The sequence below is a fragment of the Polistes fuscatus genome, unplaced genomic scaffold (genome assembly GCF_010416935.1).
Source record: "Polistes fuscatus isolate 324 unplaced genomic scaffold, CU_Pfus_HIC Scaffold7, whole genome shotgun sequence".
Taxonomy (NCBI): Eukaryota; Metazoa; Arthropoda; class Insecta; order Hymenoptera; family Vespidae; genus Polistes; species Polistes fuscatus.
Window position 1 is genome coordinate 6089466 of NW_025113151.1, and position 17908 is coordinate 6107373.

The 17908-nt window shown below is 30.2% G+C and overlaps 4 protein-coding genes and 1 long non-coding RNA gene across 8 annotated transcripts; 1 reads left to right on the top strand and 4 right to left on the bottom strand.

Annotated features, from left to right (window-relative positions):
• Positions 1-8: 8 nt before the first annotated feature.
• Positions 9-4670, bottom strand: LOC122523902 (HBS1-like protein). Of its 4 annotated transcripts, XM_043645871.1 has the most exons (10): positions 4384-4670; positions 4143-4208; positions 3776-4072; positions 3642-3683; positions 3202-3533; positions 1522-2087; positions 1211-1440; positions 941-1139; positions 639-844; positions 9-548 (listed from the first exon to the last, which is right to left on the bottom strand). In XM_043645871.1, the coding sequence occupies exons 1-10, from the start codon at positions 4424-4426 to the stop codon at positions 94-96; spliced, it is 2436 nt and encodes an 811-aa protein (XP_043501806.1). In that variant the 5' UTR covers positions 4427-4670; the 3' UTR covers positions 9-93. The 4 variants fall into 4 exon arrangements, with proteins under 4 accessions (XP_043501806.1, XP_043501803.1, XP_043501802.1 ...); XM_043645868.1 differs by lacking the exon at positions 3202-3533 and having other exon boundaries at positions 1522-2074; positions 3642-3680; positions 4384-4668; XM_043645867.1 differs by lacking the exon at positions 3202-3533 and having other exon boundaries at positions 1522-2074; positions 4384-4668.
• A 466-nt stretch (positions 4671-5136) lies between these two features.
• Positions 5137-9375, top strand: LOC122523901. Its single transcript, XM_043645866.1, has 6 exons — positions 5137-7261; positions 7338-7568; positions 7645-8021; positions 8120-8371; positions 8458-8644; positions 8749-9375. The coding sequence occupies exons 1-6, from the start codon at positions 5204-5206 to the stop codon at positions 8788-8790; spliced, it is 3147 nt and encodes a 1048-aa protein (XP_043501801.1). The 5' UTR covers positions 5137-5203; the 3' UTR covers positions 8791-9375.
• Positions 9376-9676: 301 nt separating this feature from the next.
• LOC122523905 lies at positions 9677-9944 on the bottom strand. Its single transcript, XR_006305403.1, has 2 exons — positions 9855-9944; positions 9677-9745 (listed from the first exon to the last, which is right to left on the bottom strand). It is a non-coding gene; the product is annotated as an uncharacterized LOC122523905 (long non-coding RNA).
• Positions 9945-10908: 964 nt separating this feature from the next.
• On the bottom strand, positions 10909-13238 carry LOC122524016. The gene is made up of 3 exons (XM_043646050.1): positions 13132-13238; positions 12644-12997; positions 10909-12554 (listed from the first exon to the last, which is right to left on the bottom strand). Exons 1-3 carry the CDS (start codon positions 13132-13134, stop codon positions 12240-12242), a joined length of 672 nt encoding a protein of 223 aa, XP_043501985.1. The 5' UTR covers positions 13135-13238; the 3' UTR covers positions 10909-12239.
• A 1659-nt stretch (positions 13239-14897) lies between these two features.
• Positions 14898-16898, bottom strand: LOC122524015. The gene is made up of 5 exons (XM_043646048.1): positions 16844-16898; positions 16252-16506; positions 16018-16185; positions 15415-15831; positions 14898-15289 (listed from the first exon to the last, which is right to left on the bottom strand). Exons 1-5 carry the CDS (start codon positions 16859-16861, stop codon positions 14954-14956), a joined length of 1194 nt encoding a protein of 397 aa, XP_043501983.1. The 5' UTR covers positions 16862-16898; the 3' UTR covers positions 14898-14953.
• Positions 16899-17908: the final 1010 nt, after the last annotated feature.

Sequence of the window (17908 nt, forward strand, 5' to 3'; positions counted from 1 at the left end):
AATATCACTTTCTGGATAGAATTTTTATTATATTAGATACACGATTTTATCCTATGTTTAGATTTTGCACCAAGGAACTCAATTAATTAATAATCATTTAATTTTTGTAATCAACCCAGCTGCAATCGTGGTACCTTCCACTCTTAACATTATCCTACCAAGCTGTTTAACATCCTTATACAATTCTATGCAAACCGGAGTTTGTGTTACAATTTCAATAATCGCACTAGAGTTTTTAAGTAAACAGCGTGGTTTCTTTTTTATCACATCTCCGGTACTTTTATGGAGCTGTGCTATCAATTTAGTTATTATGGCTGGTTGTACCAAAGATTGCTGATGCATTATTACTGGAAAGCCTTTCGTAATAGGCACGGCAATAGAAAATATGACTATGTGTGCCTGAAAACATGTTGTTACTGGTACGGGATTTTGTGGATTACAAATGATATCACCAACTCCAACATTTTGTTGATCGATGCCGGATAACGTCAAAGAGATATGATCACCGGCAAAGGCATTTACTATGGACATATCATCTGTTTGTAAACCTATATAATTAAACACATAATTTCAATTATTTCTGTCATATCTAAATGAATAACAAGTTACTTTCAAAGTAGAAATTTCAATAGGAAAACCTTTAACGATTGCAACTTCATTCTGTGGCAACACCAAAACTTTATCCCCTATGCTCACCATACCCGTTTCTACATGCCCTGATACACAAAATCCAGATCCAGTACTTTTATATATGTCATTTACAGAAAATCTTAATGGTTTATTAACTGGACGTTCTGGACATTTAAAATTATCAATAACATTTACTAAAGTTGGTCCAGTATACCTGTAATATTTTTTTTGTTTAATAATTTGTTTTTCATTATTTTCCATAAACCTATAAGATAATTATTACACGATTATTATAATAAGATAATATTACCAGTTGGAAAGATCTTCAGCTTTTGGCGAGGTAACTACATTTTCTCCTGAAAGTCCACTGCAAGGTACAAAAGTGATAGTTTCTCTGTATCCAGCTTGTTTTAGAAAAACACTCATTTTATCAACGATTTCATTGAATCTTTCTTTCGACCAATTCACTGTATCCAATTTATTAACTACAACAGCTAATTGAGACACACCTGAAAATAGAAAAATTTTAATAGAATATTAATAATTCTTTATAAGTTAAAGAGATTCAAATTTTAATTACCTAAAGAACGCAATAATAAAGCATGTTCCCTAGTCTGTCCACCGCTGTCAAATCCAGTTTCAAATTCACCTCTGGTAGCATCAACTACCAGCAAAGCAACGTCTGCTTGAGTAGCACCAGTGATCATGTTTGGAATAAAATCCTTATGACCAGGTGCATCCAAAAGGGTAATGCACTTATTGTCAGTTTCAAATTTAGAATGTCCAACGTCCATTGTAATTCCACGTTCCCTACAGAAAAATATATCAAATATTATTATATACATTAATTACATTCTAGGTAATTGCAGTTGTTTTATATAATTTATTTACCTTTCTTCTCCGGTTTCATCCAACACCCACGCATAAGCAAAGGATTGTTTACCAATTTTTTTACTCTCCTGTTGATACTTATGAATCAGTCTTGATGAAACTTGTCCTAAATCACATAAAAGTCGTCCTAGCAAGGTACTTTTTCCAGCATCAACGTGCCCCACGACAACCAAGTGTAATTGTTCTTTATTGTTGCTTCTTTTATCTTTATAAATGCGTAACGCATCACGTTTATCTTCTATAGGCTTTGTCTTATAATCTAAATCAGGTGTAACATGACCAGACATGGGAGATTGACTTCTTAAAGAATCTGTTTCTAAAGAAACTATGTTCTTATCTTGTTTCGCTATTTCTTTACGTTTTACACTTGGACTATTTTGTTCTGAACATGGGCTTTGAGAACGTGGAGTCTGGATATGTGGACTCAAATGACCTGTATTTTCTGATCCACTCACAGTAAATCCTTTGACAATAGAACTTGTTCCAGCTGGTACAACTTTTATCATCGAAGGTGTATTTATTTGTAATGTTGACTTTGATGGCAGTTTGTTACCTATTATAATTAACTTTCTAAATTAATATTTTTTTCAAAACATACTCAAAAGAACAAAACAAATAAACATATCAATATATATATAAATATAAATATATACATATATATATATATAAATATAAATATATATACATATATATAAATATATATATATATATATATTTAAATATATATATATATATATATTTAAATATACTTATTAAAAAAATGTTCAAATTGATTGTCCTCTTTACTTAAAACTTTGTCATTTTTACAAATCTCTTTACTTGATTAAAGTTAGTCATATAAAAATAAAATAATAATTAAAATTACACATTGATTTTTGTTATCACTAAATCTCTATCAAAAATCGAGCTATAAAAGAGCGCTACAATATATAATATTACAAAATATAAATAAATAAAAGTAATAATAAAAAAAATAAACTTCGATAAGTTTATAATATTCCAAAAGATGTTTTTAGATCATTATTATTGTATATCATGCATATTAATATTCTATATGATTAGTCAAATTGCCTATTAACGAGTATAAGGAGTAGAAAAATCAAATCTTTTGATAGATTTTAGATTTCCTTTTGCTTTAACATTAAGAAAAGGTCGTTTTAACTTCATTTTCCTAGCTAAAATTATTCCGAGAGAAGAAGGAGTTTTCTTGGCATACGGTAATCTCGTATGTATCAAACTATTTAAATTTAAAGTACATTCTGGATTAGCATCAGAAATAGAATTAATAAGTAAGCTATTTTTCATCTTCTCTATGTACGGTAGAGTATCGTAACATTGATATGTTATTGATTCTATTTGACGAATATGTTTTGAATCTATTACATGAACTTCTTTTAATGCAATAGTTAAATCAATCAAACCATTATCAGGCGACGGTGTTCTAACGCATTCAACATTGCGTTCCATTAAATTAGTTAAATTTATTGACTTTTGTTCATTAAATTCGCTGTTAGAATCAGATGTTAACTTAATATTAGAAATGTGTTTTCTAAGTGAATCAATTTGTACTCTATCCGCAACGAATTGAGCTTCATTTATGTTATTTTTAATATTTACTCTACAATCTGTATTATCTTTACTGCCTAATACCGAGGAGACTACATTATGTTCAGAATTAACTTTAGTTTTGTTAACATTCAATTTGGGTATGATGAAACTAGAATTTGAAAATGATTCTGTACTAGGTTTTGTTTTGTTTAGAGAAATATTCGATTTTTTGAAATGATTCGCAGTTAAATCAGCCAAAGAACCAAAACACTGCGGCTTGGAATTACACGGAAGTAATTGTTTGGAATTTGTATGATTTGTTATCATTTCCGCTAAAGATGAAAAATTGTTTTCTGAACTATTAGTTTGGCTTTTAACCGGGTCTGTAATATTTGTAGAGGCAGAAGGTATTACAGACTTTTGCGATAATAAACATTTAGAAATGGCATAGGAAGAAGTAGAACCTTACCTTACCAGCAAAGAAAAACGCAACACATGAAACAAAAAGAAAATGACTTTCAGAGAAATATTAATCAACTAAATAAAAAAGCAACTGAGTATCTAAAATGTACCTGGACAAGGATTCGGACACTCCTTACTACTTCTAGATTCTTCTATAAACATATACATTTTTATTCACTGGTTGCACACCTTCTTGTAAGTATAATTATATTTTTGTCAAAATAATAATTACTTGAATACGTACCAGCAATATTTTGTTGGGGTGCTATACTTAAAAGTTTGTCCAACGCAACTTTGGTATTAAACCCTGACCGGATGATTTCCTCTTCGAGTTTAGATTCATCTAGAGAATCTCCTATAATATTTCTTATAGCTTCCATGCAAGATAATAACTTGGCTTTTTCTAGCTCGGAAAGATTTAATTTTTTAGCTTCATGTGATGATACTGAATTATCATCTTCACTGTCCTCTACGATGTCTGGCTCCATGATGAAAGATGCAATATTTTGTTGTTTGCTTCGATCGAACAAGAACTGTTCAGCTATAATTAGAATTAATATATAAGAATCTATGTTAATTATGTCTTGTATGAAAAAAAAAAATTAACGTACCACTGGGTGATACGCAATAATCATCTTCGACAGAATGACCATAAACGTCATCATAACCATCATACTCTGAAAAAGAAATAGGAAAAGAAACATTTGTCATTAATTTCATACTTGCTACTCTAATATGTTAAATATAAATGAACAATAATTTTTTCTCTTTCTCTTTCTCTTTCTCTTCCTCTAACAGTAATATAAAATGAATAATTACTTATATTCGTAATATTATGAAATAATAACCTACCATCCGAGTAGTTCATACATCGAACGTCTCGATGACGTGACATTTTGTTTTTAAAAGTTCGATTTAAAGGAAAAAAATTACTTAAGACACTTGACTAATTTTTATGAATAATCTATTATCACATATGATAGACTAGACATAACAGAATTCACTATTCGTTAAAGGCACAAACTAGATAAAAAACTCTTGCAACATAACGAAAAGTAAAATTCAGAAATGTTCACTTCTGAATAGAGTTAACAGTACTGCGTCGCGTTAGCCTACCTTAACGAATAACGATTTATCTCACATAATATTTTTACCTTTCATCTGATTGGTTGTATCGAAAAATTCGCTTTGCAAATAGTAAGTTTATTTTAATTTTCGAAACTTACTAATAACTTTCAAGTGAATATAATTAAATAGAAAGTGATTTTAAATGAATATAGAAAATTTCTTTAGCAAAGATTAAGGTTGATTTTATTGAATTTTTAATAGATGATATTTGTCATTAGTTGTACATAGCAGTTAATATTACCCAATGAAAATCCTTCGGACTGTGTTGGAATCTTTGTTATAACAGGAAGTATATATACCTATTTTGGTATTTTCCTCTTAATCCATTTTCTATTGTGCATTTTAACATGCTGTTATTGTTTACAATAGTAACGGTAAATATTCAAAATGGTTAGTAGACAAAATATTCGAATTGTCTTATAAGAATGCAATATTATTCATAAAAAACTTGTTATGTTTGTGTGAAGTTTTAAAAAAAATCGCGTATTCATCTAAATAATATAAAAGACAAAGGAAAAGAAATAAATATAATATTTGTTATAAAATGAATGTTTCGGATTCTAAATTTCAAGATCTTTGTAAAAGAACATCTAATAGCAGACATAATCTATCAGCAGAAGATGCTGTTGACGAGAATAATGACAAAGAAAGAGAAAATTATTTAGAATTATCAGATATGAATGAAATTTCATGTGAATCGGATGAAGAAGAGAATTCTTATTACGCGACTGTTTGGGATGTTTCTGATGTTGAAACTCGTTCTCCTTCTTTGATCAATTCACCACCACCATATAATGGAGAAGTTCCTGGTATGATAGCCGATACTTTAGAAATATTAGAAGAAAATAATAATGATCCAAATAATAATTTAGACTTTAATGAAAATCATGAAGAATCTGTTGGTAATAGAAATGTCAATGAAGTAACCGAGGATCAAATTGGTTATTCGAGAGTATTAAAAAGTCCAATTCCAGGTTGTAGCAAAGATATCGGTAATGTGGACAATTTTAGAGATAATAACGCTTATCCTAAATTTCATAAAGATGCAGAATTAATATCAGCTCTTTTGCCCGAAATAGAGTTTAGATTGATATTACAAACACTTAAGAAAAATCAATACGCTAAAAATTGTAATGAGCTTACATTGTGGGATTTGTTGCCATATAATAGACCAATGCCACAAGTATTATCGAAAAGAAAATTAACAGATGATGTTTGTCAAATTGAGTCTAAAAGATATTTATCTAACAAACTCGATGTTATACCTAATGAAGTGCAAAATAATTTTAAAATGACTGAATCATCGAAAGAAAAAAAAAACTTAAATGTAGAAGAATCCATTAATTGTAAGATAGAGGATAAAGAAAATGTAATTGATGGCGAAAGTAAGTCAATTACTTCTATTAGTCATAATAATCCAATAATACACCCAGCAAAGTTAATAGTTCCTAAATGTGTACCTTCGTTGCAATCAGTATGTACACCATCTACTAACAGCGTTGTCTTAGCTCCTGCTAAATTAACGTATATTAGTACATATGAAATAAAAATTACAAACCAAGATAAATCTTTATCCCCTGGGAAGAATTTAACATCAACGCAGTCTATCAGTAAAATAAATGATAATGTATCTCAAACAACTTTTATTCCTGATACAGAGGAAGCCAAAAGTTGTTTGTTATCCAAGATCGAAAAGCATTTAAATTCTTCAAAAAATATGGATGAAGTTAACATGGATACTTCTTCAAATCAAGCTGTATCTACCTTTTTTCTTCCTATTGTGAAAGATACAATTAGTACTTCAGAACGATCTACAGAATTTATGTCTTCAAACGCTGATTTAAATCTACCAAGTACTAGTAAGGGAATAAAGAAGGCTTTTGAAATCGACGTGTCAACAATGAATAAATTTCCCCAAAAATCATTAAATATGTTAACAACAGAAAATACATCTAATTTGGAACTGATGAAAACTGAAGAATCAAGATCTTATGAATCTTCTTCAATAACAGAAGTACTAAATATAATTGTAGATGAAAAAGAATCAAAGCTTTCTCCTGAAATGATCAAAATTTATTACAGACTTGTAGCTATGTTTTCTTCTGTGGATCCTGATTATATTGAATCAATATGCAAGTCCAATGATATTCAAAAAACCAACTTGGATGAATCCACAGTGCTAAATGAACTGGTCGATCATTTACTTGTCTTAGGAGATAAGCATCCACATATTGCTATAAAATCAGAATCACCTGAGATGATATGTGATGTAAATGAACAATATGAAAATATATCAGGAATATTTCCAGATGCGGATCCAATTTATTTAAGAGATATCGTGGAATCGTTATATGATAAACCGGAGGAATTAAAAATATTTGTACAATCTAAACTTGAAACGCACGATTATCCTACACGAGAACAATATTTAGCGAAAAGAAAAATAACTGAGCAACAAAAGCAATATACTACAGACTTTAAAGTAGAGAAATTTTTAGAGATATTTCCAAATCCGTTCGCTCATTTCGAAGATCCAAACAGAAAATGTTCATTTAGTCCAATTGCACTTAAATTTCTCGGATATTATTATAATAAATTAAAGGTATGCTTAATTATATAAAATAATATCAATTTTTTTTTAACTATTACAGTATGAATAATATCATTCTTTTTTATAGACCAGTACTATATCGCTTGTATATAGACGCGCAAATCATCATTTGAGTTTAACAGCAAAAGCATTGGATGAAATAAAATCTGATATGAAACTGAAACGTAAAGGTATATACTTGCCACCAGAAGACATTCCTCTTTTACAAGAATTCACATTTATACAACATAGATCGGAGATACAACAGTATTTGTTGAAATTACAAAACGAAGAAACTAAGGAATTCCTGAGACTTAAGGTTAATATTTTAATAATAATGTATTTTTTTATTATAAGCTTATATAAAATAATATCTATTTGTAATTTTATAATAGAAAAGTATGAGTCTTCTGGAATGCCAATGTTGTTTCAACGACGAATGTATGCCATCTAAATGTTCTAGTTGTGAAAATGGTCATATATTTTGTAATACCTGTATTGTAAAAGGTACTGAACTAAAGTTAGCAGAAAGTGAGACGCATATCTATTGCTTTGTAAACTGTACAAGTGAGTTTAGTCTATCGATTCTTCAAAAGGTACTTCCTCCGACAACTTTTAGTATATTACTTCAAAAAAGACAAGAAGCAGAAATAATGGCAGCTGGATTAGAAGGTTTGGTATCTTGTCCATTTTGTCACTTTGCGTCTATTCCACCACCAGAAGATAAAGTTTTTAAATGCTTTAATCCTGATTGTATGAAAGAATCTTGTAGGCAAGTATACATTTCTAATGACATTATTTAAAGTTATAAGTATATCATAGATTTTAATCATATTAATTTAGATTAATTGTATTCATTTTTTTCTTTAGATTGTGTAAAGAACTAAATCATATACCATTAAATTGTGACGAGGTTAAATCTGAAAATGCACAACATTATTTGGAAGAAAAAATGACAGAAGCGCTTATACATAAATGTTATAAGTGTAGTCGCCCTTTCTTTAAAGAAGAAGGATGCAATAAAATGGTTTGCGTTTGCGGTGCAGAAATGTGTTATATTTGTGATAAGCCAGTCAATGGTTACAAACATTTTCGTGGCCAAGGTTCCACGGAAACAGATCTGTAAATATTACTTCTTAATCTATCATTATAATATTTACATAGTGAAAAATATACGTAGATAACTTTATGTATTTTTTTTTTTTTAGATGCCCACTATGGAGCGACAATCATGTAATAAATGCAAAAGCTGTTTTACAAATAGCAAAGGAAACTGAGAAGGAAATAAAACAAAGAAATCCTAACATCCAATTAGCTACAAATGCTCTTCTACCAAAATTACCCAGTAGAAGTAAGGGTCCACATGATGATATTCCTAATGCTGATGTTGTACCTGTACGTTACGTATAAATTTTTAATCCATAATTGAAATCTAATTAATTGTTTAATCAAATCAATATTTCTATAATAATATTTTTTTTTCTTTTTCATTTTTTCAGGAACGTGCGCATAGAATCGCAATTGGAAGAATGATTCCATAGAATTGATCTAATAATTGATTGCATCTATAAAATATTTTAATATTTACAATTGAGATATTTAAAAGTAATTTTATACATATTATTTTATATTTTATACTTATGCAGGTACTTTTGGTACAACCAAAGATCCTTTAGTAGATAAACAAAATACTTTTCAATCATGGAAATTGATGATCATATATATTGTTAAATATGTGTACAAAAAAAGAAACAAACATATAATATTCTTTATACTATTTGTTACTAACTTTCTTCTCTAAAATTTTTATAAAATTATAATTTTCTATTAATATTTATACGGAAAAAAGAAAAGAATAGTAAAGTATGATAAATTTAACCCTCTATAACGTCACGTAAAATACATTGTATGTGTATCTCATTGTTTTATTCTATCGCTAAAAAAATCATTATTGTTTCACGTATCGAAAGTTTTCAATATTTTTTAAGTATGAACTATATTTGGTATATTGTAATTGTACTAGCGTAAAAAAAATTCTTATTTTTACGTTATATAATTTTTGTCGTAGATAGAAATACAATGGAGTTATAGAGGATTAACTATTAAAATGTTTTAAAACTAGAAAACATTTGACATAAAATTAATAACCTTTATTTAATATATTTATAATGTAAGTTCCAAGTTATTTTAAAAGCAAAGATATTTTTCTACAATCTTGTTATAATATATATACGTTTAGATAATCGTTTAGATAGAAACATATAAATGTTTAGAATTTAAAAACGTTCGAATAATTTTCAATGAGACTTTCATGAGAAATTATTATCCGAGTCTTACGTCGATGGAACCTTCTCCTCCGTTATTCTTTACATTATTCGGTTTTGTATTAGTATTTTCTTGATTCAAGTTATGCTTAGCTTTTTTTTCTTCTAAATTAGGGAAAAAAAAATCGAATGGTCTCGTCGTTTGATCTTCTGTTTTTAGTGTCATTATTAACTGAAACGATTCATCGTCGAGTAAGGAATAATTTAATTCATTAAGTTATCCAATCAATGAGAGCTAATTTAGATTTCACGTAAAACAATGGATATTTTAACGAACATACCGTGGCACCTGTCTTTGGATTCTTACAGATCCATTCGGCATTGGTAATAGACTGGTCTATATAAAAATTCAGTTCTGAATTATTCTGTTGAGGACATTTAGAGAATTTATTTTGATGATAATCATTATTAACACGAGATATTTTGCTTTTTCGGGCTCCCCATTGATGCCATGGATCAAAAATTTAAAAAAAATGAGCTTCTGCACCTATAGCAATTAGCGTCAGGAGGATAAAAATTTTCATTTCCTATAAATGAAAAATTAAATAAATTGTTAGAAAATTATTAATGATTTTATTCATGGATAACGAAAAGTGCGCGCGATGTTCTCTCAATATCTAGCATCGAATGAACGAACGAGCGAATAGAAAAACAATGAATATATATTGAATAATATTTTTTATAAGTTCCATTTAGATTTGTTAATTATTTTAACTTACTAAAAATATATGTTGAATATGCACAAGCAGGTATTATATTTTTTCCGATCGGTGTTTTCTGTCGCAGCTCTTTAAGAACGATTCAGAAAACAACTTGATAATAAGTATGAAAAAGCACAGTATCTACGTATATAAAAACGTTCTTCAAGCAGGGTTATCAAGGTCATTAGGCAATGGTCTTATGAATTATATTTGGGGAAAACTCCAGTATTTTAGATAGCATTTGAAATAATTTTTATATATTTGAAATATATTTTTATATATTTGAAATAATTTTTATATAATTTTAATAATTTTTATATATTTATATCTCTAAGAAAATAAAAAGTCTAAAAAATCTTTCACATTTGATAAACTTTATTCGTATATGTGTTTTCTTGATTTCATTCGTAAAAGTATTAGCATAGGAAAGGTCAATAGAAGTCTTTTAAATGTGCGCATTACTTTTCGAGGTAGTGTTCACATGAGACAATTCTATCAAAATAAATAATTAAGTACTGTTATTGGTAAACTACGCGCAATGTAAAACAAATACAAGAACGATATATAAAAAAAAAAAAATTGTAACATCGATATCAAGTACTTTGATTGCATACAACAAATTATTAAAAACTGATTCATATACATATGTACATATTTATTCGATTTCTCAATAATCTAACTTTCTCAAATGTTCTACTTCAAAACAGACGATACATTCGTGTCGAAATTTAATTATTAAACTGTTATTTCCACAACCATAAATATTAAATCATAAGAGAGAATATTTTCGTAGATCTTTGAAATAATTTTCGTAGAAAAATAATTAATTTGAGCACGATTAACATCTTTGAAGTATGCAATTAAATTATGAAATACAATTTTCAAGTTGTTCCTTCTTTTTCGAAATTTCGATAGATTCTTTAAAATTGTTGCAGTCATTTTTGCTAAAATAAAGCTCTTCCATCAAAAATGCAGCTGTTACAAGCATAGATACACCGGCAAATATAAACCACATTATTAATTCTAATATAATCTGAAAAATAAATATCGAACATTCTTTTTCTTTCGTCTATTTCTTAAAGAAACAAAAAAAAACATTTAAATACAAAGCAATATGATAATTTTACTTCAACAATCACTTTGAGAATAATCACTGATCGTTCATTTCTGGAAGCCCATTGATACAAAACGTAGGGTAGTATAGCAATCATTAAGAATCCATCCAAAACTATACGTATGATATTGTTTCGTATCAATTGGAAGTATTTCGGGGCATTTTTCGTGCTTTAATCGAACGACGATTACAAATCTATAAAAACAAATTTATGAACATTTGCTACGTACCTTCTAGTTTCTTTTTCCGTATAATTTTCAAGAGCAAAGGACTCGTAATTTTTATCCGCTATTTTATTACGATCAGAAAAACGATTAATTTTCATCGGCATGACAACGATTTTACGACACATTGGTTATTTCGAAAATCTAAAAGTTCTTCGGGAATAATCTTCACAGAATTCATACAAAAATTTACAACGTTAACAAATCGTATCGTCGTCTTCATCGTCGCCCTAAATAAACGTTTAATTTTTAAGACGCTTTATCGTCTTACCGTTGAAATATCAAAACCACCAACATTTTTTCAACCGCAACAGGATATTTTATATCGCATGTCGAATAAATTCATTTGTCTATATCGAATGGCATATGCTACGAATATATTTCTTTTGTTTTCTTTCTTTTTCTTTTTTTTCTTTTTTTTTTGTTGATAACTTCTTTTATTCATTTGCACAATATAACTTTTTTCATTTGAACTATACTAGAAAAAAATCGTATTCTTATAAAACTAGTCTAAAGCGGTATCTAATAGTTAATTTTTGGTAGAATGTATTAAAAAATTCGTTCAATTTCTTCGATCGAACGCGTATATATAAAAAAGAAATAACATTTTGTAACGATCTAATCGGATCAATAAACAATATTACGACGGTCCCACAATTTGTAATCTCTCTGCGAAGATGATGGACGATAGAAATCCTTTTGGTTCCTTAGCATTTGTCTTTTCGCCACTTGTTGTCTGTAAACAAAAAGTGGTCTGAAGACTTTCGAATTTTGGGCCTCGAGATCGTACGATTCGTTCTTATTTTCCTCAGAAATCGATCTTGGAATTCTTTCGAACGAATGTTCCTTTGGTTCTTCGCTTTTTGCAATAACTAAGGGTGGCAATTTTTCGATTTCACCGTTGTTTTCTAATTGCTTTTTAGACATACCGTATGCTTCAACCTAAAATAATTAGAAATCATTTTTAATTTAGTATTTGACATGTTTAACGACCGATATACAAATTTATTTATAAAACAAACAACACATACAACTCGAGCATTTCGCGATCGATCATCGCCTCTTTCGGATTCCGCGAGATTAATTCTCTCGATCAAACCATTATCTTCTACATTTTTCCTCGGCAAACCATAAGCTCTAATTCCTGGGCCATCCTCGTTCGGTTCGACATTGATTTTTCGAACCTTCCCATCGAATCCAGTTTTACGATTGATATGGGGTCTTTTGATAATTGCCTGATCATTCCAATGTCTTCTCGATAATTGTGTTTCTTCGTTAACGTTATCCGATCTAACACGGATTTTAGAATATTCGAAAGAATCGTTTAATGATTCTGCTGTACTCCATGCCAATATCGTAGTTATATAAAGTATTAAGAACAATTTCTATAGAAATAATATTAATAATCAATATATTCCATTGAAAATATATCAACGTGATATTTGATACAAACGAAAGGAATTTAAAAATGAAAGAAAAAAAAGAACATTTCTTTTCTAATTAGTATTGCGTTACTTACCATGATTGCAAATTGTGGAAAGCTCTTTTCCCGCTTATCTCTTGATGATTAAATTAAATTATATGTTATTTTCTTATCACGGGAGTACTTACGTCGGAGACTTTTAAACAACGATTGAGAACAAATATCGAGAGATCGATGCTTATATATAATCGCGTTTGTGTGATCTTGAAGAATACGATTAAGCTATTCTCATAGGAACGTGTGTATGTTGGTATGCAGATTCAGTTGCAGAGGGGGAATAGTTTCATTCCTGGTACAAATCCCGCTACTTTGAAAACCTTCCACCTTCTTTGATGACTCACAAACTGGTAAGGATATACACTTGTAAGAAAAAAAATAAAAAAAAGATAAAAAATACGCACGCGAGAGAGAAAGAGAGAGAAAAAAGACACGAATTCGAAAGAAAAAACTCGTAGATGAAAGCGCTATTGAAATTTATACCGTTGACGCTTTAATTTGTTGAAAATATGTAATAAAAAATGACACACTTTTATCGAACGACGCAGATCTCTAATTTCACTTTCTTTCTTTTCTTTTTTTCATTCGTCTCTGATCGAAATTTCGTTTACATGTTAATCGTATTTTGTAATTAAGGGTAAAGGGTTAATCGAACTTTGTTGTTGGCGTACACTTGAAATATCGTGGTGCATAGTTCCGAGTAAACGTAAGTGTTAAATACCTATTCATCGGTTTTTACACATAAATGTAAAAGCACGTAGTAGATTTCTGAACAGAAGGTCCATTGTTCCAAGTTTACTCGTATCCTCGCTCATTCACATTTCTATGACCGAGAATACGTACAAATGACTAATCATTTTCCCTGCAGGCATTAGCGGCGCCACACTAACTAGATTTCTAATCATTCCACGATTGGACATAATTATGCACGTGTTTTTTTATTTATTTTCTTTTTCTATTTACCGCGGATACGCTTGGTTATTTAATTATCATTGAAATATAAGAAAAGGATTGCATGCAAATATAATGATCAATGATTTATCATAGACAATGGTATCATTAAAATAATAGAAAGAAGAAAAGACGTCATTTTTTTTCGGCTTATTTTGATCACAAATTTTCCAAACTCGTGAATCATCTATTTTAAAACATAGGTAAGATGAGAGATCGTGGAACTAACATTAAGAATCAAAGTATTTCTTTGAAAAGTGTGATCTAATTAGTGTTTCATCAAAGTATCTTTCCACAGAACGATTTTACGTTCAGACGTTACTCCTAGTTTTACGATTACATAATTTAATGGTAATGGAAGCTGAATGATATTAAAACAATTTTCATTCGTATTTAAACGAATTCGTTTATCTCGACAGTATTGTAAGTAGATGAATGTTCATAACGTAAACAACCAAGACTATCACGAAATCCCCCGTATCTTTTAATATGCTAAACACTCTGTCACGCACAATTAGAACAGTATAAATATCGTTTAGAGTCTACGCAGATTAGTCGCGATTAGCTATATTCGTCAATGACTAATCGTTCGAGTGACGTATTAAAAACATAAAATATTAATTAAAATTTTTGATTACGTATCATCTCGAATGCATGTTTACGTAAGAAAGAAAAAGGAAAAGAAAGAGAAAGAAAGTGAGAAAGAAAGAGAGAGAGAGAGAGATAAAACTGATACGAATGCAGGAATGAGGTATTTACGATATTTCATTAAGATACAATTTATTAAAGTAACGTCATAAATTAGATGAAGATAATCAATAATAATAATAATTATAAGTATGTCAATATTTCCATACGATTATACATAACGATCGAATAATCGAATTTATTTCTCGTTAATAACTAATAATTAATAATAATCATAGGAATATCGTGGTCTGTATCGACGTCTCGAATATGAATCATAATTTTGATAGGAATTATATCCTCGATTGCTATAAGCATCGGACCTACGACGTGCTTCCTGTCGAAATCTAAACAACGGTCTAAAAACGATATCCTCCGCGGTGCTCATATTCTCCTCGTTATCCTTCGAAGGATTATTTTGATTATCTTTCGATTTCCAGAGATACGGCAACTGGACATCTCGTGGAACGAGAATGATCGTTGGTAAATTGTATCTCTCGGTTTCTAAATAGTCTACATTTGGAATCTGTGAATCGTAGGTCGTAGAAGAAGATCCGATCTGTCATTGAAACAATTAAGATTATTATAAATGAAAATGACTCTGAATGATTCCTTCTTCGTATGTCCATTCCTGTTTTGTAATCTTAAAAAAGAAATCTTTTTCAATCATTCATATTTTGTTACCTCAGGTTCACCCTCCACAGAACGTTTCCAAATTTCCGGATCTATACTCAAGGAAGACTCGTCGATGTATCGTTGCACATCTCTTTGAATTTCCTTCCGATTAGCTTCCAAATAATTCAATCGATCGTTCACAGTGCTAGGATTGATATTCGGTAGCAGAGCTACGATCGAACTCTCGATCTTATCGTTTGTTTCTTTCGAAGGATCGAGTACCGCAACTACCGGTACAGGTATATCCTTATCGGCGATCTTTGATACATTTATCTTTTGCGTGACCGTACCTTCCGGTAATTCGACTTCAGGTTTGATACTTGGTAAAATGTCTTTCAATTTATCGTATTGATCGTTCGGATCTTCTACGATATCGTTGGACAACGTAGTATCGTGATTTTCCAAGTACCAAGTACTTTCACTTTCCTAGAACATTGAATAATTTGTTTAATATAAAGTGATTACGTATAAAAGCAGATGCTCTTTCCGTTGCTTCGAATATTTAAAGTGTATTCTCGGAATCGAATTCCTACATAAATATTATAATAAATCCATAAATAGAAATGAAACGTTCCAGGTTTATATCGTCGTTTGCCTCCAACTTATACACACCTCATTTGCATCATCCTCGATCATTGGCTGGTACGTCAATACTGATTCTTCCGATCGATTATCTTCCGGTAGTTCAGTTTCCGTTTGAAGGCCTTCAGTGATATTTTTCCGTATGTCTTCCAAATGCGACGTAGGTGCTACAAGAATTTGCTGTCTATGGGAGAGTATCTAAAAAAAAAAGGATTAATAATTAATATAAAGTCATCATTAAAATATATTATTTATTTGACTAACCTGATCAGGTGCATTAGCAGGGATAATGACAACGTGTTTTTTAACAACCAACCCTGATAAAGATCCATTACCGACTGCATATTGAACTGCATTTTTCACAACTGGGTCCTGAATAATGGCAGCCACTGTTTCATTCGTGGTTTGCGGGGTTGCAGGAAGCAGGCTCTCGACATCGTCGCTATTCAAAGGCTTGGCGTAAACACTTCCTCCTCCGAGAATTAATGTCAGACCAGGAAAGAGAAGTATCCACTTAAACTGAAGCATTAAAACGTAGCAATGAATAAATGAGCGTTTTTTTATCACGATTACTCGAGCTCTCATCGATCTCAGGAATATTTTCTTGCATATTACTGCGCACTGATATTTAATATGATATCACTGTTGTTTGTTATCGAATATAATCTTTTTTTTTTAAGAATTTTTATTAAAAGATATTTAGGAGGATTGAATTTTTCCAATGACAAATTTGCCAACACATTAATTATGATATTAAAATTTGTGTACAGATTTCTGAAATCGATCGTTGTGCGAATAAATACTAATCGACGTTGTTGTTTATTAACAGGTAGAAAAGCACAGGTAGTCAACGTACCGAGGACAAGTACTTCATCTCGTAGAGAATTTGTTCGATTCTAAGTCGACGCCAAAAGTTGTGATACCTCTGAGTCTCTTATAACGGTCAGTTCGGGTTTTATATAAGGTACCGAAACAATTATCGCCAGTTTGCTAAGTAACGTGTGTACTGTTTGTTCGTACGATCCATCGATGATCTACCTTTGCCGAAGAAAACTTTTGATACGCAATAGAAATGACTTCCTTGAAGATCTACTTTGCTAGAAAATATTGTATATTTTTATTTGACCATTTCTAACATTTTTCGTCGTATTCAAAAGTACATCTTAGATTGTTATTAGTCCTTAGTGCTCATTAATATATATGCGTGACTTTGAAAATAATTAATTTTCTAAACTTCAAACGATCCAATTGTCAATTCTTACTACATCGACAAAATTAACAAGTCAGCGTTATTCAAGATCATCTTAACTGCTTCTTGATTAAACTAACTTACTGTTTTGTTCCGTGGATATCTTTTTGTAGAAAAAGAAAAAAAAAAAAAAAAAAAAACAAAAAATGTGAACTCTTTGTAAACTCTATCTCGAACGTTGATTCTTCGAACATAACGCTTCGTCACTTAGCGCGCGGTTAACGACGCCACCAAAACCTTAAAATGTTTAGCAATCATCAACTTAGTAAAGAATAGTACGTTCTCGAGTATAAAAGCAAGCATGGTATCGATGAAACGTATTAGTCGATACAAATAACTGTAACGAATACGAATAGATAGAAAGATCATTAAAAATGACTTGGATTATTCTTGCCATTGGTCTTCTATTCTTGTTGGATGTCAATCATCGAGTTGGAGGCCAAGATTTGAAAGCAAACACGTCTACAACTTCGAGTTCCATCGTTGCTAAAACTGAAAATACAACGACAATAAAAACAAGTGGAAAGGAAGATGACACCGTTGATTCCTTTCAGGATATTCTCTTTGATCCAAGTCTCATAGTTGCTCGTTTGAATCGTGACGTCAGTAATAAAGGATCAACCTGGTCGACAGATTTGAGCAACGTCAAGAATGGACGTTCTTCGAACGTTG